Source organism: Balaenoptera musculus, chromosome 19, assembly GCF_009873245.2.
Source record: "Balaenoptera musculus isolate JJ_BM4_2016_0621 chromosome 19, mBalMus1.pri.v3, whole genome shotgun sequence".
In the NCBI taxonomy this organism is placed as follows: Eukaryota; Metazoa; Chordata; class Mammalia; order Artiodactyla; family Balaenopteridae; genus Balaenoptera; species Balaenoptera musculus.
In genome coordinates this window covers 46,396,395-46,419,818 of record NC_045803.1, presented here as the reverse complement: position 1 = coordinate 46,419,818, position 23,424 = coordinate 46,396,395, and the positions used below count along the sequence as shown (strand labels likewise).

At 48.6% G+C, this 23,424-nt stretch overlaps 1 protein-coding gene across 1 annotated transcript in view; it reads left to right on the top strand.

Annotated features, from left to right (window-relative positions):
- Nucleotides 1–23,424, top strand: part of CALB2 (calbindin 2) — a 28,816-nt gene that overhangs the window by 1,064 nt on the left and 4,328 nt on the right. Inside the window, exons 2-9 of the mRNA XM_036834119.1 lie at nucleotides 9,793–9,869; nucleotides 12,795–12,884; nucleotides 15,539–15,619; nucleotides 20,819–20,875; nucleotides 21,470–21,547; nucleotides 22,082–22,137; nucleotides 22,473–22,512; nucleotides 22,679–22,732. Of these exons, the coding sequence (XP_036690014.1) occupies nucleotides 9,793–9,869; nucleotides 12,795–12,884; nucleotides 15,539–15,619; nucleotides 20,819–20,875; nucleotides 21,470–21,547; nucleotides 22,082–22,137; nucleotides 22,473–22,512; nucleotides 22,679–22,732 (533 nt within the window). The remainder of the gene's footprint in view (nucleotides 1–9,792; nucleotides 9,870–12,794; nucleotides 12,885–15,538; nucleotides 15,620–20,818; nucleotides 20,876–21,469; nucleotides 21,548–22,081; nucleotides 22,138–22,472; nucleotides 22,513–22,678; nucleotides 22,733–23,424) is intronic.

The window sequence follows — 23,424 nt, the reverse complement described above, 5'->3', positions numbered from 1 at the left end:
ACTCCAAAAAATTAAGTGATCTGATTTCCTTCTCAGAGGTCCTGGCTGGGGTGGGCATCTGAAACGTTCTGGCATCTCAGACCACTGGCAGGGTGGTGGCCCAGGGTGTATATCCTGGGATTGAGAGCGAGGGGCATGGGAACCAGAGGGAGGACCAGGTGGAGGCTCCCTCCATTCTTCTCCCTTCCCTTCCTCACCTCGGCAGGGCGGGCATAAAGGTGGCTAAACAGAGGCCCTCGGCCCAGAGTGCTGTGGAGAGGCAGGGGTTAATGGGTATGATAACCAATGAAGTTTTGTTCCCTTGGAGCAAACTGAGAATCTGGGGGTGCAGAGGACTGGGCATGTGACACCTGGATTAGGACGGTGATCTGCCTATGAATTACTAAAGGAGGTGGGTAGATTGTTAAATCTGTAAAATGGGGCTAAGGAGGGGCTGTATTTCCAATCCCTGGCTGGTACCATAAAACTCCCTTGGGGGAAAGGGCTATAAGAAGATTGCAGCCTCTCTGTATTCTAGGTGACACGCGCACTCCCTAAGGCTTCTCCTGCCAGTTTATCTGCACCAGAGACTTGCATGATTCAAGGAAAGTTACCAAGTGGCCAAGGTTATACCACAGGCCTCCTGCCAGATGAGTCAGCTATAAACAGAGGACTCCACAGTTCTATTCTCCCCCAGTTCTCACGGGGCCAACCAAGAGCGCTCTTGATAATCATGCAAATCCTCACATTTGTCTGAGACTTTGTACTTTTCAAAACACAATCGCACCTTGGGTCCTGCACAGTGAGGCTGTGGGCAGACCACGATTCTCCTTGTGCAGATGAGGGAACACACACAAAGTGTGACTTCTCTGAGGTCATGTAGCGAGGTGATGGCGGCACTGGTTCCTGGCCAGCGCTTAATTCCCCAACTCTGGTTTCTGGACACCTGCTTTCCCTCCTGATCCAGCCTCGGAGGTGATGGGCAGTCCCTTTAATACTAGAGAGGGGTCCTATGGCTGGAGCATAGCTAAGCTAGCATGAGGCCAAAGAGTCTTTAAAGACCCCCAAAACCATCGTACCTCTGGTTCAATGTGAAAGGGGAGCTAGATTGCTTCTTGGTTCCTTGTCCCCCTCGGCATCCCATTGCCCGCTCTGGTCACCACTTCAGGGAAGTCCCAAGGAGGGACCATGGACCTAACAGAGAAGGAAAGCAAAAAAGGATTAAAATACCAGAGATGGCGCAGAAGGCGATTTAGGAAAATGAGGCTATAGCCAAATTGAAATTCGACTAAAGGACCCAGAATTAAGCTGTGGGTCACCTTGCTCTGGACCTTCCCTACCTGTCCCCTCCTGAACTCCCATGGCTGCCAGGGAGCTTCTCCCTCACCCCTGAGGTCCTCCCTGCCCTGGCTGGGCCTCCTCTTACTAACCCTGGCTTCTGTTTTTATCTTGGGGTTTTTTCCCGACTCTAAGAGTCCCCCTGCCGCTCACAGAGTTAAAGAGCTCCGGGAGGACTCTCCACAGCTCACCAGGTCCCTGGGGTGAGCCCTCTGGAGCCCAATTAGTCCCAGCCACCAAGGAGGGGGAGCACCGACCCACCCCACCCCTCCTGGACTCTAGTAAACACAGACTAGGAGTCCGTAGAGAAGCTGGATTCCGAGGAGAGTGGGGATGAGGCAGGGAATCTGACCCTCCTAACTCAGCCCATTTCTAATGAGGAGGAAGAGCCGTCATCCTGGTGACTTTGCCCAAAGAATTAGATTATCTTCAAAATTATCATCAGCCTTGCAGTGGGGAAAGGAAGGAGCAGGTGTCTGAAGAGGGGGAAACTGGGACTCAAAGAGGCAACGTTCTTTTCACAAGATCACGCAGCAAAGTGAGAGGGTAGGGGGACCCAGGAATCCTCTCCTAGTCCCCCCCCCACTCCTCCTCAGTGGTCAGCCAAGGTCATGCACTTGGAAGGGTTCAGGTGTCATCCTTCAAAAGCAGAGGAAGGGAAGACGGCAGCCGAGTGCACCCTGTGAGCCAGGTTGGGGCTGGAGCTCTTCGACATAACATCCCCATGCTCTGAGTGACCCTTACATGCCCTACATGACTGAGTCCACCATTCTGTTGTTTCCTGGTCACTTCTCGGTCAGAAACGTTCTCACTCTGCAAGATCCAGGCTTCAGAGGGATGCCCAGCTCAGAGCTCACACTGGCCTCTCTTTGTGGTTCTGACCACACGGCCACCAGGCTCCTATTCTGCTGACAATCAGTACAAGGTCCGTGAGGAGCCAAGTTTTGCCCTTGGCCTTTGCTACCCTTTGGAAGCAATTGCAAGTGTAGGGATATTTTCTCTCCCAGAGGCCAGGAGACATTCACAGGACAAGGACAATGCAGGCAATCCCACTCACTCCAAGAATCAACCTACGTGGATATGCTTGTACATATACATAAAGTTATATGAACAAGGGGGCCTAGTATCAAGTTCTTTGGGATACTGAAATTTTAAGACTGTGCTTCCCTAGGGAACAGAAAAATAAATCCTGCTAATCTCTACAGTGGAATATTATGCAACCAATGGGATTGAGATGGGGCTTTTGTACTGACATGGAAAAGTGTCCAAGATGTATTATGGAGATTTTTTAAAATTATGGCAGGACACTATTAATAGTATGAGCCCATTTTTACTATTAATGAAACAAGTATGCTGGAAAATATTTGAAAGACAATAATAATAGTGGTCCTCTCTACAGAGTAGATGATGTAAAATTAAAAGGTATTTTCTTTAACTTTATAAGTAAATTTCTGTAGTGTTTTACAAGAGCATGTGTTTCTTGTGTAATCAGCAAAACAATAAATATTCAGGAAGAAAATAATTTTATGGGCACCCCCCCCCCAAAAGAAATCCATATATATCTCCAGGTGTGGGAATCTGCCCAGAGTTTTCTAGGCCTTTGTCTGCCTCCAGATGGCCCTAGTGATGCAGGAGGTTCTCAAAGCCTTGCACAGGGACTGAGCCTTGTTCCACATGGGTGTGGCCCTGAGGACTTTGAAAATGAACGACAGGAAGGACCACCAAGAACTGAGGAAGGCCCTGTGCAGTCTCCCCTCCTCTCTCCTACACCCAGTAGTAGTAACGGAAGCATCCTCCAAACCCATCCCCCATGGGGGACGCTGGCCAGACAGAGAGTGCTCAGGCAGGCTCTCAGTCACTGAGGAGCTTGTGTCCCTGGTAAGGGAAGCAGAAGAAAGCTGAACAACAGCGCCCCTCAGAGGTGGAGAGAGAGGCCCGGGCAGCTTGCACTGGAATTCTAAATGAAGAAGTCTTTTGGAATACTGAAAAGACCTCTATGTATAAAATAGATAACTAATGAGAACCTACGGTAGAGCACAGGGAACTCTACGCAATGCTCTGTGGTGACCTAAATGGGAAGGAAATGTAAAAGAGAGGGGATATATGTATACATACAGCTGATTCACTTTGCTGCACAGCAGAAACTAACACAACAATAAAAATTAATAATAATAATAATAAAAGACCTGCCCCCAAAGGGTTACAGAATATCCAGTATATATTAAGCATTTACACAAATCCTACAGCTGTTACTATGCAATACAACTGTGCTGTTCATAAGATAATTACAGGATTTATAAAAATGATTGCTTCTTGGAGCATTAAAGGCAAAGGGGTCTGGTGTTGGGAGGGAGCCAAAGTTGTCTGAGGGCAGCTTTCTTTTAACCCTGTCGGCATGTCTCTGTGGGGTCCGTGTGTCCTGTTTAGGCCTGATGTCAGGATTTGGGGTTCTTTGGGAGCAGCCTCCTGCCCCACCTGGGGTAAAGCCCTAGGAATAAGTCCCCCATCCCACCTCTGCTTTCACCCCCAAATTCCCCACTTGTTTTGCCAACAGTGCCCTTCGGTGTGGATGTCCGCGGCATGCCCGCCGGACATCCTCTGTGAGGCCCTCATGCCCCATGGCCCAGCCAGCCGATGGGGGAGGCAGCTGTGTCTGAGAAGAGCTGGGGCTCCCCAGGGAGGCAGCTGCGGGGACGTTTTCACAAACAGGACACTTCAGCCTCGCCTCGCCTCGCATGGGCGGCCACCAGCGATCCCGCGTCCCTGCCCTACTCGCCTTGTTTATTCCCCTTTGACTTAAGTAGTTTCACTACCTGAGCCCCTGGGGGAGGTTTCCAGGGCTAAGGAGACCCCTCAGGGAAATCCCTCCCAATACCCAGGGAGCCAGAATTAATAGAGCAGGCGTGAGGCTCTTCAAGAACTGAGCCTCTCCAGCTCTGGACCTGGTGGCTGTCCTGGAGGATTGCATCAGATCCCGCCTTTGCCCCGCAGGTCCCAGCTGGGGCCTCTGGCTTTGGCCCTCTCCCCCTCCTCTCTGGCTCTCGGCTGCCTCCCCTCCTCTCTCGCCCAATCTGCCCCATCCTTCTGGCCTCCTCCACACAGGGAATTGGCCCAGCATTAGGCTGCCAGATGTCCACAGGTTCAGGGGACCCAGCCCAGTTCCAGAGCCTCTGTTCCAGAAGCAGCTCTGCCCAGAAACACAGATTTAAAGTCAAGTGTCTAAACATTCATCCAGTAGCTGTTTGCACTGGGTTTTTCCCCCCAGGAGCCTCTGGGAGACATGTGTGTGGGGTGTGTGTGTGTGTGTGTGTGCGTGCATGTGCGTGTGTGTGACTGACAGAGAGAAACCAAAACAAAATAGAGATATGGACAGAGGTCGTCCCTGGGGTGAATAGAAGGAAAACAGGATGTTAGCTGTGGTTCAATTTCTTTCCTCTCAAACTCCTCTCTAACACGGGGTCGATAACACCCGTCTGCTTACCTGGCAGCGTCCTGAAGACCAGATGGGGCAGGGAGGGGAGAGCTCTTTGTAAATGGTGAGCACCACGCAAAGTAATATTTATATTGGAGCAGAGCCTGAGGAAGTCAATTTCTTGCCGCAAAGGGTGGCGTTTGTCCCAGAGGAACTCAGGCTGGAGGGTAGAGGGCTATTTGCCCTTCCATAAATTTGAACTCCGGACAGGCAGCCAGGAGGCCTGGCTTCATGAACCCTTTCTTGTGCAGGTAACGAGGAGTCTAAAACTGCATAACTCCCCTCCTTGATTTCCTTAAACTCCGCAACACAGAATAATACAGATTGGTGAGCACCACGCCCTAGGCCCGTGCTTCTCGAACTTAAGCGCGCAGGAGACTGGTTCAAGCGCAGATTTCTCGGCCTCACTCCTAACAATTCTGATTCAGTTGGTCTGGGGTTGGTCTGAGAATTTGCATTTATAACAAGCTCCCAGGTGATACTGACACTGTCAGGCCGCAACCACTCTTTGAATAGTGCTGGTCTAGGCCCTTCTTGTCAAAAGAGGTGCCATCACTTGTCAAAATGAGACCCCAGTCTACCATCTCGGGCTTCACACCAGCCCCCCACCTCAACCTTGAATGTGAAGCCAAAGGCGCTGTCTCTCTAGGGAGAAGATGCTCACGTTCAAAAGCAGTGGTTCTGCTTTGAAATGTTCATGCTCCTATGTTGTTAAAATCCAGATTCTGGTCAGCAGGTCTGGGGTGGGGCCTGGGATTCTGCATTTCTAACAAGCTCCCAGGTAATTCCAATGTTCCTGTTCCACAGACCACACTTTGAATGACAAGCCCTCATACTTCAGACCCACCAAATTAAAATCTCCATTTTAATACGCTCCCCAGGTAATTCTTGCATACCTTAAAATTTGAGACAGGTCGCACTAAAGCAGTCCTTAATCCTGACTGCACATCAGAATCATCTGGCGAGCTTTGAAAACATGCCCAGGAGGCACCCTCACCCCATCAATTAAATCAGGAGCTCTGTGGGTAAGGCCCAGGCAGTGGTGCACTTTGAAAAGCTTCCCAGGTGATTCTAATACATAGCCTGGGCTGAGAATCAGGACTCTGAGGCTGCAGTCATGCTGGAACTCTTTGGGCTGAAGGGTTTACAGCCATGGATTGGTTCAGAAGACCTTAAGAGCAGAGTATAAAAATGATGCTTTCCATTTATGTGAGATTTTACATTTTCCAGAATGCTTTCACAGCCTTATCTTGTATGGCTGTCACAATGGTTCTATAAAGTAAAAAAAAAGCATAAATAGTTTTGAGCATAAATAGTTATACCCATTTTAGAGATCAAGAAACAGGTTCAGAGAGATTGACTTGCTCCACATCGCATGGACAGTCACAGAGCTGGTGGTAGACTTACGACCCTTAATCGGGTTCCTCTTACCTGTTCAACTCTCAGAAAATCTGTACGCACAAATCTCAGTGAGAAACAAGCCCCTCTCCACTGTGAGGCAGGGCATTCTTTGGTCAAGGTTTTCCAAGTGTCTGTGGTCAGATTAATTGTAAAGAAGTGTTGTCTCACTTCAAAATTTGGGGAAACTGAGGCACCATGGTGGTGAAGAATGGTAGCAAGCCCAGAATAAGGAAGGATGCAGGGTCCCCGGCTCCTCCCATCCCCCTCCCTAATATTCACAGGTTGCGGTTTCATATGGGGAAGTTAGGAGTGATGGTTGCTATGGTAACCACATCCTTATCAATGCCCATCCACATGAGATTTGCACGGTGGCCAGTCACCCCACCCCCCTATAAGACGGTCATAGAAAAAGCAAACCACTTGCCCAGTGCTGAAGTCCTCCCTGGAAGGAGGTAGGCCAACCTGTCCTCTACTCCCACCTCGTATAATAGGTGCCTCCCGCGTGATGGTTAGGGAGTTGCTCTGAGGGAAGCCAAAGTAGCGAAGGCCTTTTCCCCCAGTGCTGGAGGATGCCCCGTCTGGGCCCTGCAGCCCCTGCCTGCCTATCTAATCTCTGCTCCTCACCCTCTCCCTTCAACTGGTAGATTCCTGCTATTCTTGTCTGGCTGCCTCACCCCCGTAGGCCATTAAATGCTCTTGGGGAACAGGCCCATATCTAAACTTGGCTATAGTTCCCACAACGTTGAACTGTTGTTCAGTTCCAAAAAATAAAGGCTTGTGGAATTGAACAACATTTCTGTCCCTCTGCACAGAGCAAGGTGGTACTGTAATTCTCAGCGCGGCAACAGGGGTTTCTTTCCGCAGGGGCACTGGCCCCCACTCCCTGCCTTTGCTAGTAGCTGGGGCTTCTCAGCGAGGCCTTCCCTGCCGACCGTGTGCAAGTAGCCCTCATAGCTACTTCAGCCGCCTCCTAATACGCTCACAAAACAGACTCGTACTCACTGACTCAGGTGTCCACCCAGCCCTGGCCCGGGCCCAGCTCTGAGGCCTCTGGTACTTGGAACCCCAGCGCATGCTCACAATGTGAGCTCCACCCCTGCCCCCCGCCCCCGGCCCCTCAAACCCCAGCCCCTGCTCCTGGACCCAGAGCTGAGCTCAGCTTCCTGCCTGAGAAATGGAAGAATAGCCAGATCACGGCAGGGAGCGACCAGCAAGAGAAAGAGTACTCGTTCGTCCAACTCAGTGGCATTGTCAACTGGACCACTGCCCTTTTGTCTAGAAAGCCCTTCCTCCCTCCCTCCCTCCCTCCCCTCCTCAGTCCCCCTGCTGCAGCTGTCCAGCTCTCCCAGGAAGCTTTCAGAACATCCTAGAAGAAAGATGACCACTCTAGCCTAGGGGAAAAAAGGGAACTCAAGTCTCATCTCTCCCCACCATGCCCCCCCGCCCTGCAATGACAATCATATCTTTTCCCTGCAGATAAAAATACTTAATTTATCTCACACGATTCCTCCATACACTATGTATTGTGGCACCTTCCCCACTAGAGAGCGCCACTAGGATTATTCATTCCAAATTTAAATTCTCAGGGGACACTAGTGGGGTAGGCTAGGAAGAACACACACCCCGACTCCCACATCGCCCTCCAGCCTCCCAAAGCCCCCACCAAGGCCAGGCTAAATACTTCTTTTTGATTCTCTTTGTTTAGTTTGTAACGCCATTTGCCCTGAAGCAAGCTACCATCTCCCTTTCCTGTGCAAGTTGAATATTCTCTATGGGAACCTTGCTCAACTGCTTTAGATCAGATTTGGAACTTGACTTGGTCAGTGGTTTCCAAACCTTGCTATATATATGGAAATTACCCGGGAGCTTTTTTTAAAAATCACGATGCTTAATTCATACCCCAAACCAATTACATCAGAATGTCTGGGGATGGGAGCCAGACGTCCATATTTTTTTTTAAGATTCTAGGAGATTCCCATTCACAGCAGTCTGGGGAGCACTGCCTTAGACCTGTCTGATTTCCCACCCACAAATGATTCCTCCCCATCACAGACAGACCAGGGAGCTTGGCCATGGACTCAGCTCGCCCTGGTCCCTGGTCTCTAGGTCTTTGGGGTTCAGTGGTGAAGAACCTAAAGGACTTCTTACTACGTACGTGATCTTGCAAGTCAGGCCTTGACCTTGGGACCCGGTCCTGATAACAGCACTTTTCACCCAAATTCATTCCCATTTTTTATACAAGTTCTGGTAATTGCACTCAAACAATAGTAACATTTACACTGCACCCATAACGGACTGAGTGACAGGCTTTACATACAAAAATCCCATTTAATTACCCATTTTACAGATGACATGGGTTAAATAACTTTCCCAAAGCCATACAGCTCCTAAGTACAGCAGAACCAGGATTTGAATCTACCTCCACAGACCTCAGAGCCCCCTCTCTTCATTACTGTGGAGTGGGTTGCCTCCCATATGCTTGATCCCTGTGACCACCTCTCAGGTGCCCCCATCCCTGCTTTTCTCTTGCCACTCTTCCCTTCTGCATTAGTTTCCTGGAGCTGCCGTGACAAAGTATGACAAACTGGGTGGCTTAAAACAACAGCAATTGATTCTCTCACAGTTCTGGAGGCTAGAGTCCAAAATCAAGGTGTTGGCAGGGCTGGTTCCAGGTTCTGAGGGGTAATGTGTTCCATGTCCCTCTCCTGGCCTCTGGTAGTTGCTAGCAATTCACAGTGCTCCTTAGCTTGGAGATGCATCACTCCAATCTCTGCCTCTGTCTTCATGTGCCCTTCTTCCCTGTGTATCTTTGTGTCTTCACTTGGCCTTCTTCTAAGGACACCAGTCATTGGATTTAGGGCCCACCCTAATCTAGCATGACCTCATCTTAACTAATTACATATGCAAAGACCCTATTTCCAAATAAGGTCACATCCTGAGTTCCAGGTGGACATGGATTCTGGGGGGACACTCTTTTTTTTTATTAGAAAGTCTACTTTATTATTATTATTTTTTTGGCTGCACCGAGCGGCTTGCGGAATCTTAGTTCCCCGACCAGGGATTGAACCCGTGCCCCTGCAGTGGAAGTACGGAGTCTGAACCGCTGGACCACAAGGGAAGTCCCTGGGTGGACACTCTTCAACTCAGTACACACTCCTACCCCAAAGACCCAAGTTCTGCCTCTGACCTCATTCGCCCTAGTGACCAGGGCTTGCCACCTGCTGACAAATCTCGAGGCTGATGACCTGTTGTCCCGTCAGATCTCCAGCTCCTGCTGCTTGCCCAGCTGGCTATGGACAGACAGCTCCCAGGTCCTGCTCCCTCCGCCAGCATGGCCCACACGCTGGTCCCTCCCAGTCTCTGACTACTGAACGTATATCCCAAAGGCAACGCCGTTATTAATCTTGGGTCTCTATGGTTGCAAATGGCCAGAGGGCAGGACCCACATCCCTAACAGTCCAGGGCTGGCCCAGACACCTGCTTGACCAGTGAGGAGAACAAGTTCTCAGTGAAGCCCTCCACTTCCCCACCCCACCCATCCACCATAAGTTTTACTACTTAGCTCTGAGGTTCATTGCTTTTTTTCTTTGCTATCTTTGCAGGAAATGGGTATATTGAAGGTAAAGAGCTAGAAAACTTCTTCCAAGAACTGGAGAAGGCAAGAAAAGGCTCTGGCATGGTAAGCCCAGACCCCTCTCCCATTGTTTGGAATTTTCCGTCATCCTGACCATGGCTTTGAGGATTGTCTGTCCTAGGTCATACATTCCATCAGCAGCCTGACATCTCTGGTCTTGACCCTTAGAGTTTTTCTTTTATCTGGAAGGATTTTAAAAATTGAAATACTCCCTTAAAAGAGTACCTTACCTCACTATCTCTGGGTGTCTGGGATTGAGGGGTGTTCATGGGTACCGGGGCTTGATAAACTCCCCAAAACTGCAAAACTTTGTGTCTGCGTCTGTGTGTATAAAAAGTATTTTTTCCTAGGGAAGAGTCCATAGCCTACCTAATATGCTCAGAGGGGTCATGACTCAAGATTGGATGCCTAGAGGGTTTCAAGTGCCTTTATTCAAGACTGGAGTTTCTCAGCCTCGGTACTAATGACATTTGGGGTAGACAGCTCTTCGTCATGGGGGGCTGTCCATGGCACTGCAGGATGATTAGCAGCATCCCTGGCCTCTACCCATGAGATGCTAGTAGCACCCCTCCATGTTGTGACAATCAAAAATGTCTCTGGACATTACTAAATGTCCCCTGCAGGGGATGCAGAATCGTCCCCACTAGAGAACCACTGTTCTAGACCAACCAAGGTTGGAACCTCGGCAAGGACCTAGAGGAAAGTGGAGGATTGCTCCAAACCAGCATGTGAGCCAGATCGTACTGGCTCATGTGTGCAGGTGTCAGACTGCCCTTCATGGCCTGAAGTGACTGCAAATCATGTCCCAGGCCCTTAATGGCAGGCACATTGTTTCCCCACGTGCCAACCTGGCACGATTGACTTCACTAAAGCCTTTTGGGGGAACGTCTGAAATATTGAAGAGGTAAGGTGATTGGAGGTAGTCTGTTGTGATTCCCATGTCTGGTTCTCGAATATATGGAGTCAGACCAACTCCCTCCCCGCCAGCTCCTGCGGGTCCTTTGGTCGCGGGGGTGGTCTCTCTACTCTCCCCTGCTGCGTGTCTGTTGGCCAATCCACTGCTTATTAGCGAGTCTTCATGGAGCGCTTTGGGAGATGAGTCACAAATCCACTGGTGAGCCCCTGGTTCAGAGCTCTCGTCAGCGCGCCCTGGTGAGGAAGATGTCCAAGCGATGGGCTTAAGTGATGGAGGTGATTCATGGGTTTGTTTATCAACAGTCCCCCGTCACCCCTCATTACTAGGATAATGAAGCCCGGATCACAGAAAACACAGGCTTCACAACTGGTTCTGGGATCGTGGGGTAGATGGAGGAATGTGTTTTTACAAAGTGCTTCAAATCTGAAATCCTTCTCTTAGTCATTCCCTTCCTCAGATGGCATCAGGGGTGATTTTCAAGTCTGTCAACAACATTCTCAACTAACATCACCCTGGACTGGATCTCAGAGCAGCTGTTCTGTGGTAGAAAAAATAGTGGCCTTGGAAACAAGAGTCATGAGTTCAAATTCTGGTGACCTCAGGAGAAGTCACGTCATCTCAGCCTCCGTTTGTGTGTAAAATGGACAGGCTACTAACATCATGGGGACTGTTGTGGAAAGCAAATAGGATGGCCACATTTGTGATAAGGGCCTAGGCTCATTCCATGCACATTTGTAGATGTAACGCAATAAATATTGATAAACAAATACATATGGGCAAGTTGAGACCAGTCCAAAAGGTAAAAAACAATAGAAGGGATTCAGAAAAGACTCTAAGAATTGGTAGAATTCTCCTTGGCCCAATCCTAGGAAACACACAACTCACCAGAAAGCCGTTAGATAAGCGAAGAGGCTTCAGATGCCAAGATGATTCATCACTGATTAGGGATAAGGAAGAGCTCACTAATGGAAATACTTAATAAGCAGCACCCCAAACGAAGAGAAGCTCTGAGAACTTCAAGAGAACCTTAGATTTAAGTTAGGCAATGAAGGCCCAATAGAACTTTTGAAGTTCTTTGCCTTTTTAGTAGTCACATTCATCTAGTGGACTATTTAAATGACCCCTCAACTATATAGACTTTCTCTTCACATTCTTCCTAGCCTAAAATCAGAGTGAAAAGCATTGTAGAATTTCCAGTTTGTCTTTAAAGAAGAAAATGAGCGATCGCCTTTGCTCTGGTGGAGTGTCTAGAACTTATTGGGGGCCCCTGCAATAGGTTGGGCTTATTAGAAGCTGCCTCAATGAAATGTTGGGGCCTGAGTTCTCACACCTGAGTGATGGAAATAAGTCCTCACCCTTCTGATAGACTTATGGTTTAATCCATCTCAAAGGCAGACAGGCACGTTTACCTATGTGGTACAGAGCACATCCATATGTTCTGTTTCCCTTTGAAAATTATGTGATTGAGCCTCAAAGAAGAGAACACTTAGGGCTTCCCTGGTGGCGCAGTGGTTAAGAGTCGCCTGCCAATGCAGGAGACACGGGTTTGAGCCCTGGTCCGGGAGGATCCCACGTGCTGTGGAGCAACTAAGCCCGTGCGCCACAGGTACTGAGCCTGCGCTCTAGACCCCGCGAGCCACAACTACTGAGCCCACGTGCCACAACTACTGAAGCCCGTGCTCCTGGGGCCCATGCTCCGCAGCAGGAGAGGCCACTGCAATGGGAGGCCCATGTACCGCGGCAAAGAGCGGCCCCCGCTCGCTGCAACTGGAGCGGGCTCGCGCGCAGCAACGAAGACCCAACGCAGCCAAAAGTAAATAAATTAATAAATAAATAATAAATTTTTAAAAAGAGAGCGAACACTTAGATTTGGAGGAACCCTAAAAAGGGAAAGGGTGCAGCCCTGATTACTCAGAACATTGGTTCAACCTGGTGCCATGCCTGCATATTTGGGGTGCAGAATGATTCCCCACCATCGCTGCACCAAGAGGGTGAGAGATCCACGGTTCACAGGGGACCCAGCAGCAAAATCAGCGCCCTTTGTCTTTCTGCAGATGTCAAAGAGTGACAACTTTGGGGAGAAGATGAAGGAATTCATGCAGAAGTATGACAAGAACGCAGATGGGAAAATCGAGATGGCAGAGGTGAGTCCTAGTATCCTGCTAAGAGCTACACGGGAAGGGCCGTCGGTTGCCTGTGCCTCTCCCGTGCACAAGAGTCATTCTAGGGATCCGAGTGAGGTGGTGGTCTTGAAGCCCCACCACCGCCCCCAGCACTTAGGCTGATGAAAGAGAACAGATGGAGCTTTTCCTTTGACTCACAAGGATCGAGGAAGCAACAAACATTGGTCTAAGACAGGGATGAAGACTTTTAATGCTCTCAGGGTCCAACGGGTACTATAAATGTGTGATGAGCTCAGTTTAAGACAGAAGAGAGGGTGAAGTTTGCAGAACAGGAGAGTTCATGCCCCACCTAAAGGCATCCAAAGGTGTGTGTGTGTGTGTGTGTGTGTGTGTGTGTATATATATATAATTTATATATGTAGCATGTATAATTTATATATATTAATATATACACACACATACATTCATATGTGTGTATTGATGTGCATAGATATATACATATTGTTAAAAGATAAACTGAGGCATATTAAAAATTTTAAGAGTTTATTGGAGCAAAAATCAATTCAAATGGGCCAGCACAGAACCTAAAATAGTTAGGAACACTCTACCAATGGGAGCTAAGGGAAAGACGTTTATATAGAAGAGACAGTTACAAAGCAAGGAAATTATTTGATTGGCTAGAGTGTAAGTGGCTGCATTATTCAGGAAAGCCTAGTTGGCTGCTTTGGCTGTTTGTTTAGACTTTGGTTTGCTTATTTAGGCTACTAAGGCATTAAGGCTACCTCAGTCTAATGGCCTCCTTGTTTAACAATTTATATATACACACATACACTTATACAGACACATATACATGTGCATGTGTGTGCAGGCCTAACCAGACACCTCTGGAAATCAGTTTGCAACCCATGGTCAAGTGGTCCAGAATGATGACAGTGGCACACAAAGGAGGGCAGAACTCCTCCTGGGGTGGACTGGTTGCCATGGTGCCTTAGGTCAGTGCCCTGGAAGGAGAGACTGAGACAGAGATTCGTGGGTAGGATTTCAAGAGAAGGCAGGAGAGAGCAACAGGAAAGGGCAGAGGAAGAAGCCAAGCAAGCGTGTGGTCTCAGCTGGAGCCTCTTCTTGGTCTGATCTCATGGGGGGCTCTGGAGTGTGGATTGCGCCACGGGGTTGGCCCCACCTTGAAGCAAGGGGTAGGATGGTCCTTTGTACCCCTATGTCAATCAGGCGTTGGATGCAAGCTGCCCCCTCCAGGATGGGGGTCGGAGGGGAGGATGGCTGGGGCAGTTTGGTGGAGGGCAGTTCTCCTGCAGGGGGCAGCTATGAGCCACTAGCGGTCATCCTTCACAGCAGCTGAGGGATGGGCTACCAGCCTAGTTAAAGGTGATCTGTGAAAAGCACCAAGACCATCCCCTATAGATGCCTAAACTGCAGGCCTCAGAACATCCTGACTCAAATGGGCTTAAACCAGGGGTTGGCAGGCTTTTTCTGTAAAGTTCCAGACTATGGTCAGTGTTTTAGGGTTTGCAAGCTGTAAACCCTGCCTTCTTCAACTCTGCCCTGTGGCACAGAACCACCACAAACAGTATGTAAATGAAAGGGCACTGCCATGTTCCAATACAAGTTTATTTACAGAAACAGGTATTGAGCCAGATTTGGCTCATGGGCCGTAATATACTGACTCTTGGCTTAAACTATGAGAGGCTCCTAATGAGAAAGGCCATGAGAAGGATTGGCTCCTGGTGAAGGAGACCAGGTCTCCAGCCCTGCTTCTCGGCAGTTCTCTTGGTTCTGTTCTCCACCCCAAAAACGGCTTCATCCTCAGGCTGGTAGCAAGCTGGCTAGAGCAGTTCCAGGCATCACATCCAGATGCAGAAGGGGCCCATCTCATTTGGTCCCTGATAAGAATAAGGAAACCTTTCCCAGGGGTACCTGCAGTAGACCTCCCCTCACATTTCATTGGCCAGGAGTAGGTCACATGTCTAGCCATAAGCCAATCACTGGCCAGGGACATGGGATTATCACATCTAGCTGAGACTAACTAGGATTTGCCTGTGACTCAAGCATGCTGGGAGCAGAGAAGAGGGGAAGGCCATTGGGGGGGGGGCAGCCAACAGTGTTTGCAGCACAAGAGTACTTGCAGTTTTTTAAAAATCGTATTTGTTGTGGTATAATGTACATATAATAAGCAGTATCGATTTGCAGTGTAAAATTCCATGAGTCTAGACAGTTGTATACAGCCATGTAATCACCACCACAATCAAAATACGGCATCTCCATCACCCCCAAAATGTTCCTCTGTCTGGTCAGGCCATCCTGCACTAGCAGCCACCAATCTCAGATTAATTTGCATTTTCTAGAATTATATGTATGGAATCAGCTATTAAGTATTCTTCTGAGTCTGGATACTTGCGTTTTAAAGTGGCACCACTTTCTGTCCCTCCAGCTGCTCATACCCAAAGGTTTGGGGGTGACCCAGAAGCGCTTCTCAGAACATCCTTCTTCCCCTTTGAAGGGCTGCCAGCCCCTGTTCTCAAGGAAGGAAGCAAAATGGAGCAAAATGTGACTCCCATGCTGCCTTGCCACTGGCTGTTTTCCATCCTTCCTGCAGGAAAGTCTGTTTGCTTCCTGGCAGGGCTCTCCGTAATGTTACTGTTGCTCTCTGATCCCCACAGCTGGCGCAGATCTTGCCGACCGAGGAGAACTTCCTTCTGTGCTTCAGGCAGCATGTGGGCTCCAGCACCGAGTTTATGGAGGTGAGACCAAGGCGCTGCCTTCTCTCTTGCACATCGGGGCCTGCCTTTCTCTCGTGTTCAGAGCCAGGCCCACCCAATGCCTGGGAATGGTCCCTGGAAGACACTAACCCCTTTTGAGTAGCTCAGCTACTCAAAATGTGATCCATGGACCAGGAGCATCAATGTCACCACCACCTGGGTGCTTGTTAGAAATGCAGAGTCCCTGACCCACTGAATCAGAATCTACATTTTAGCAAGATCCCCAGGTGACGTGTGTGCACGTTAAAGTGTGGGGAATAAGGTGAGAGGTAAGCTTGCGTAAAGTACCTTTGGAAAATAATGTGTACACACCACTTCCCATTTGGGTATTTGCCATAGATATTTGCATATTACAAGCTCTGAGAAATCCTGCAGTAATGAGACCTGTTTCACTTGGTTTGCCTCCAGAATCTTTCATATTTTCTTCTCACTCAATAGCATTAGTGTTCCTGGAATTCAGAGTCCCAAGGAGCATTCTTGAGAAGGATGGATTTAGGTACCATTCTAAAACTGAAAAAGCCCAGTGAGAATTCCAGTTTCCAGTATCTTCCAGGTTTGGTCTTTGACTGTGGTCCGGGCTTCACTGTCCATCTTTAAAATGGATGTTGCCATCTTTGCAGTAGCAATTCTTTGAGATCCTCATGGGAAATAGGACATCCAAACTCAAGTGTCTTTTGAGTAACATTCAATTGATAGATTGAACCATGTGAAATTGCTCATATTTAACCATTCTTTATTTACAAAAATTGGAAATTCCATATGGTTTAACCAAATATATTACTAATCCTGATGTCCAGCAAACTACCAGTTATTTTTTTGCTATTTTTCTGGGGCTCTGCACCCTAGCCATTCAATGTATGTGTCCCTCAAGGTGAAATTCAACCCATACCACCCCCCCACACACACACACACACGCTGCCTGCTGTGATAAATAACGACTAGCCTTCAACACAACTCCAGTCGCCACTTGTCATGTTAAGTCCATTTCTAGCCACCGGTAATCCCGTCCCTGATTCACTGCTTAAAAATGACTGGAGAGCTAGTCCAGAAACACACATGGCAGTGAGTTCCCCACATAGATAGAAAATCAGTTAGAAATAATGGATTCTTAGGGCAGAAGACTCATTTTTTTAAGTGGTAGCTTGCCTAAGCATCAGACATGGATTTAATTTTATTGTGCTTTAAAGGATTTTCTCCAGTTTTTTCACGATGGCAAAATTCCATAAGCTGGTCACTGACATGCTGGATTCTGTTCTTAGTCCCCCCTCTTGCCTGTCTAGGAGGAAAAGTCCGCATATACATAGAACTTGTCAGGGTGCTGCTTTTGTGAGTGTCAAGTTTTCTGTCTGTAGAAAAGGGAGCGTTTATACTTGATTACTCCTTTCCTTTTTTTTTTTTTTTTTTTTTTTTAAAGATTTATTTATTGATTGATTGATTATTATGTTGGGTCTTCGTTTCTGTGCTAGGGCTTCCTGTAGTTGTGGCAAGCGGGGGCTACTCTTCATCGCGGTGCGCGGGCCTCTCACTGTTGTGGCCTCTCTTGTTGCAGAGCACAGGCTCCAGACGCGCAGGCTCAGTAGTTGTGGCTCACGGGCCTAGTTGCTCCGTGGCATGTGGGATCTTCCCAGGCCAGGGCGCGAACCCGTGTCCCCTGCATTAGCAGGCAGACTCTCAACCACTGCGCCACCAGGGAAGCCCATTACTCCTTTCCTGATAGGGAGGCGGCCAGAGATTGGCCTCCCTTCCACCTATGATCAGGAAAATGGGGATGACAGCTTGCAGGGGCAGAGATGCTTAAAGAGGAGGGGAAGGAAACCCTCTCTCTCTAAATCATCAGTGGTTTCTCTCTGTGTAGTTGACATGGTTCCATATTTTACCTGCCTTTATCCTTTAAGCCCCAGAATAACTACTGAGCCTATACCACCCCCATCCCACAGGTTTCCTGGGACCCCATTATCCTACAGGATCATCCCCTCCTGGGGTTGTCCATTCGTTCCATCTTTATCAGCTGGAAACATGAAATGGCCCCTCTGTAGCCCTGAAAGGTTTGTGCTGTCAGATGCTTCCATCCCACTGCTCATCACAACATTTTAATTTCTAATGTTAGTGACACCTCAGGATTTCTTTGAGATTTCACAAAGCCCAGGTCTCTTGAACTCTTTTCCTTGAATGGGAAGAGAATAATGACCATACTTTGTGATGGCTGAGCACAAAGTATCGGATGGGAAGAGAAGTCCAGCGTGAGAGCGTGGAGCTGGGGGTGGATCCAGGGAGGGAGGGAGAGAGGGAGGGAGGGAGGTCAGACCTGCTAGGATGGTCTCACTCTGAAAGCAGCTGGCTGCTCTGCTTTCTGGGAGGACTGGTGTCCCTTCAGGTTATCCTCCCCTGAGGCAATTTAGGGGGTGTCTGCCTTTTTCTCCCAGTCAAGACTCAACCTAGATGAACTAAATTCCAATACACTAAAGGCATGCAGGTGGTTGGTGAAGTCATATTTGAAAATCTGCACATATTTCTTTGTGCTTACTCAAGGGCGGGCTTTCGGAGCATGGGAAGGAATAGTCTGATGGAGCTGGGCATTTTCTTTCCCCAAAGAAAGAACTCTCCCCTAATCAAAAATCATTTACCCAAGTTGTATGTGGAAAAAATCTACCTTTTTATTGGGACTTACTGATGTCTCATAACTTTTTAAAAAATCAGGATCAAATTTTTTGAGCCACTACTATACCATGAGAATTACACAGCCTAGTTTGCTGGTATGGAAGAAAGATCCTAAAATATCTACACATTCTCACACTCCTCACAATAAAAGGGGGACATGCCATCAACAGACGAACGTCTGGTACATGTATATAATGAAATACTACTCAGCCATAAAAGAGGAATAAAATAATGCCATTTGCAGCTACATGGATGGAGCTAGAGATTATCATACTAAGAGAAGTCAGTCAGAAAGAGAAAGACAAATACCATATGATATCACTGATATGTAGAATCTAAAATATGACACAAATGAACTTATCTACAAAACAGAAATGGATTCACAGACATAGAGAACAGACTTGTGGCTGCCAAGGGGGAGGGGGTTGGGGGAAGGATGGATTGGGAGTCTGGGACTAGCAGATGCAAACTATTATATATAGAATGGATAAAGACCAAAGTCCTGCTGTATAGCACAGGGAACTATATTGAATAACCTGTGATAAACCATAACGGAAAAAATATATATATGTGTGTGTGTGTGTGTGTGTGTGTGTATATATATATATATATATACGTATATATATATATATACGTATATATATATATATATATATGTATATATCTGAATCGCTTTGCTGTACACCAGAAACTAACACAACATTGTAAATCAACCACAATAAAAATTTTTTTTAAAGTGGGGGACATGATGTGGAGAAGTTGAGGAGACAGGAGATCAAATTTGGGAAAAGAATTAGTGCCTGCTGACTCTCAGAAAATCAAGTGTTGCTGGTGTCTAGCTGTGCTGTTTGGAGCTGAGGGAGAAGGGAATAAAAATCAAGGGAAGAAAACTTGGAAGAAAATCTAAGAACTGTGATCAGGCACCAAAATAGACCAAAGATTAGGAAACAGGGTTCTCTGGGCCTTTTGTCACAGATACACCCACTCCCACCCCCCACCATGGTATTCCCTCCTCCCCACAAGATAGATTGGGTTAAACACTGGGGTTTCAGGACAGTTGCATTCAGGACCAGATTTTTGCAGGACCATTGTATTAGTTAACTATCGTTGTGTGTCAAATTACCCCCCAAAATTTACCAGCCTAAGGCAACATTTATTATCTCTCAGCTTCTGTGGTTGGAAATTTGGTAACAGCTCAGCCAAGTGGCTCTGGTTCAGAGTCAAGATGTCAGCTGGGCTGCAGTCATCTGAAGGCTTGACTGGAGCTGGAAGATGCACTTCCAAGATGGTGCACTCACGTGGCTGTTGGCAAGGGGCCTCAGTTCCTCACTACATGAGCCTTTCTATAGGGCTGCTTGAGTGTCCTTACGACGTGGCATCTGGCTTCCTCCAGAGTGAGTGATCAAAGAGAGAGAACAAGAAGGAAGCCTCAATATCTTTATGACCTAGGCTTGGAAGCCACACACTGCCATATCTGCCGTGTTCTATTCATTAGAAGTGAGTCACTAAGTTCAGTCCACATTCAAGGAGAGGGGAACTAGGGAGGTGAAGAATTGGTGGACATTTTAAAACCATTCCTACTGTTTTTCCTTGTTTCTCCTGTGTGATGTCTGCTCCTGCCCAGATGGCCAGAACAGAGAGGAAGGAGGTGGTCCGACCCATATCACCTGCTGAAGCTCTGCTTCTCTTTGATCCCCCAGATGCTGTGGTCAGCAGGCAGTTCTCTGGTCCCTCACAGGGACCCAATGCATGTACTGAATAACTGGGACTCAGATCAGAGCCCAGAATGAGTATGGAACAAGATCCAGTGATGGACTAATTGTCTAGGCCTAGATCACATGCCTACCTCTGGAGATGGGTCAGCCCCTCTTGAACCATGTGGACTGAGCATGAGAGAGGGGTGGTTTCCTAAAAAAAAAGGGGGGTGATGCTTTTTATCAGAAAGATGGGGGAGTGGCCTTGGGACAGTCTAAACAAACTGATTACACTACCAATTCTGTTCCACCTTGAGACATGGCTGCCATATGCATCGTGGTGGAGGGGTAGAGGACACAGTACAATGAAGAGTAACCAAAGCCTGCTTCTGCCCCTTCCAGAGGGTTCTTACCCTTGCTCCCAACTCCCACGCAGAGAATGAGAAGCTTCCAGAACAGTAAAAGGACACCCAATATACCCACAGCAAAAATGGGATCCAACAGATCATAGTGCTAGTTCTGGTAAAAATCTGCCGGTTAACACCTTAGAAAACCATAACCCTGGTTACAAGATGATCCTGAAGCCAGTTATAGTAAGGAGACCTTGTCCCAGCAGGGTTTTTTTCTTCTCTATGTGACCTTGGCCAAGATACTTTCCCTTATTTCTTCATCTGCGACATGGAAGGGACCGGTCTAGACCATCTCCATGTCCCCATCTCACTGTAATATTCTTGAATATCAAGACCCAGCCTGGCCCATTAAAGGAAGATGGAGGGAAGCTTATAGGTGTGGATAAATCTTTGTGAATAGGTTGACATTCCCATTGCAGGCTTGGCGGAAGTATGACACAGACAGAAGCGGCTACATCGAAGCCAACGAGCTCAAGGTAAGATGAGCCTTGGAGAGGGCACGGAGGGTGCAGAGAATGGGCCTGAGACCAAAGTGGTGGTGGGTTTAAGGAACCTGGGGAGGGAGGAGAGGGTGGGTGAGGAATTTGGGTGTGTGGTCTGCTTAGGGATACTCAGGCCCGGCTCTGAATGGTTGGACATGTTCAGCCATGTGCAATCAGCAACACAGAGCTGTAGGAGTTCAACCAGTTCACATTCCTCTGCACGTCAGTGCCCAGGACAGGCATCCTCAAGGCATTCCAGCAGTTTGGCCTTCTGGCTTGCACGTCTACCCCTAAATTCCTCTGGACCCAAGGAGTCCCAGGCACTGCTTAGCATGTGTCCTGGGCTCTCTGAGGAGCCAGAGCCAGTTTCTACTGCCTGGACTATGGGGTGAGGTTGCATCCAGCCGCTCCCTCCCCCTTCAGGGTTACTCCACAAGCATTAAGGGGTGAGGGAATTGTGAGGGCTGCAAGCTACGCAAATGATGGGCCCCGGAAAACAGTGTTGAGTGACTGTCTGAAGGAACAGGTAAGTGAGTCAGGGACAGACAGCCTGAACTGGGAGCTCTGAAGAGGACTTTGGTATTCCAGGGATTCCTGTCTGACCTGCTGAAGAAGGCGAACCGACCATATGATGAACCTAAGCTCCAAGAGTACACCCAAACCATAGTGAGTGGCTGAAAGTATCCCTCCTCCCCAGGGGTGCAGGACATGGGCCCCAAGTCAGTGGGATTTGGGGTTTGTGGGGCCGTTAGTTGGCTGACTCTTCAGGCCCAGGAGAAGTGACTCCCAGTGGCAGCCAGCAAGAGGGATGCTAGTTCATGGGCCCTGCACCCTCTCTCTTGAGGTCCCCACTCAGCCAAATGCTCCTGGGCCAGTGTAAGACTGGAGCATCTGTTTCCATGACAGCCTCCACAGCTCCAGGAGAGGATAAACTTGGAGAGGGTGGGCCTTTGGTGCTGGTCTGCTGTCTTCTGCGGCCCTGTCCCTGAGAAAGGGGGAGGGGAGACATGAGCAAGTCCCTGCTGTCTCCCCAGTGACCGATTCAGCCCATGCTGGTCCCTGCCACCAGGTGACCTCAGAGGACGCATGAGCATACTCCCCCATCCTCCTTCCTCTCCAGTACAGGGGATGGCAGGCCAAGGTCCCACATGAGAGAAGGTCAAAGCAAATAACCCAGGCACCACTTTCTGTCCCCAACAGCTACGGATGTTTGACTTGAACGGGGATGGCAAACTGGGCCTCTCGGAGATGTCCCGGTAAGTGCCTGCCCTCACTCACCCCAGCATCACTTTTCACAAGATCCCTGCAGATCATCCCTGTGCTACCGTCCCTATCGCCAAGATCAATCAGTGGGGAAGGTGACAGGTCGGGTGTCCTGAAGCGCAAATCAAAGTCAGATCAAATCATGATCATCATCACCACAATGTTCCGTCTCCCTCTTTTTAGAACTTTCCACTGACACCTGATTATAAAGTGCTCAGAGATCGTTTCCATAACTACAGATGCTCCTTCTGCATCCCCTCCCCCCAGGTCCGAGTTGTTCTTGCTTCTGCTCTGTCTCCTAATCGCTGCTCTAACATTCTCTTTCCAGACTCTTGCCTGTACAGGAAAACTTCCTGCTTAAGTTTCAGGTAAAATAGCCTCTTTGCTTTTCTTCAGTTCCTCCCTTCCCCTCATCCCTCTGAGCTCACCCTTCCTCAACACACACACACACACACACACACACACACACACACACACACACACACACACTCTGCAGGGCTTTGGCTTCTGTCTTTAATACCTTGGGCCTTCCAGGGCATGAAGCTGACCTCGGAGGAGTTCAACGCAATCTTCGCATTTTACGACAAGGTAAGACAGAGGACGGTGTGGATGGAAAAGCAGGAGGCCCATTCCAGCCCCCCACCTCCCCCCAACCCCGCCAGAATGGCTCGCCTTGGTCCTTAGGAGTAAACAAGCTGTCGGAGCAGCAATCTGAGCCAGGCAGCTTCTTCCTGTCCCTTTGGATTCCCTGCAGCATCTTCTGCTGTGTGAGAAGATAACTGTCCTTCACAGTGTGTGGCCTGTGGAACCCAAGGTTTTGGTTCCTTAAAAGTACAGGAGAGAATAGCTCATGGAAGAGGGTTATGCCTGGAACTAGGGTGTGATTACGTTGTTGGTACCCAAAGAGAGGAGGTGCTCAGTACTGCTCCCCTGGTGCCAGGTCATAATCTTGTTGTCTTCCTAGGAAGTGGGGAGTGAGAGGCCCTCCGTACCAATGTCGCCCCTCCCTTAGCTGCCCCTGTGTGGGTGACTCCAATGGTCTTCCTTAGAACTATAGGCTTGGGGGTAAACTTTAAATAGCCCCGTGTTCATCCTGACATCTTATTGTGGGATTCGACACCCAGGGAGTTAGCGAAATGCTTCTTGAACCTCACTTACAATTTCAATGCAAATGAAAAACACCAGAAGGGAAGGTTACCAACAGTTTGCCCTGGACCCTCCCGTTCCTGCAGTGACTGGTAAAGTCAGAAGTGACACGTTATTTGGGCACCTCTTTTGCT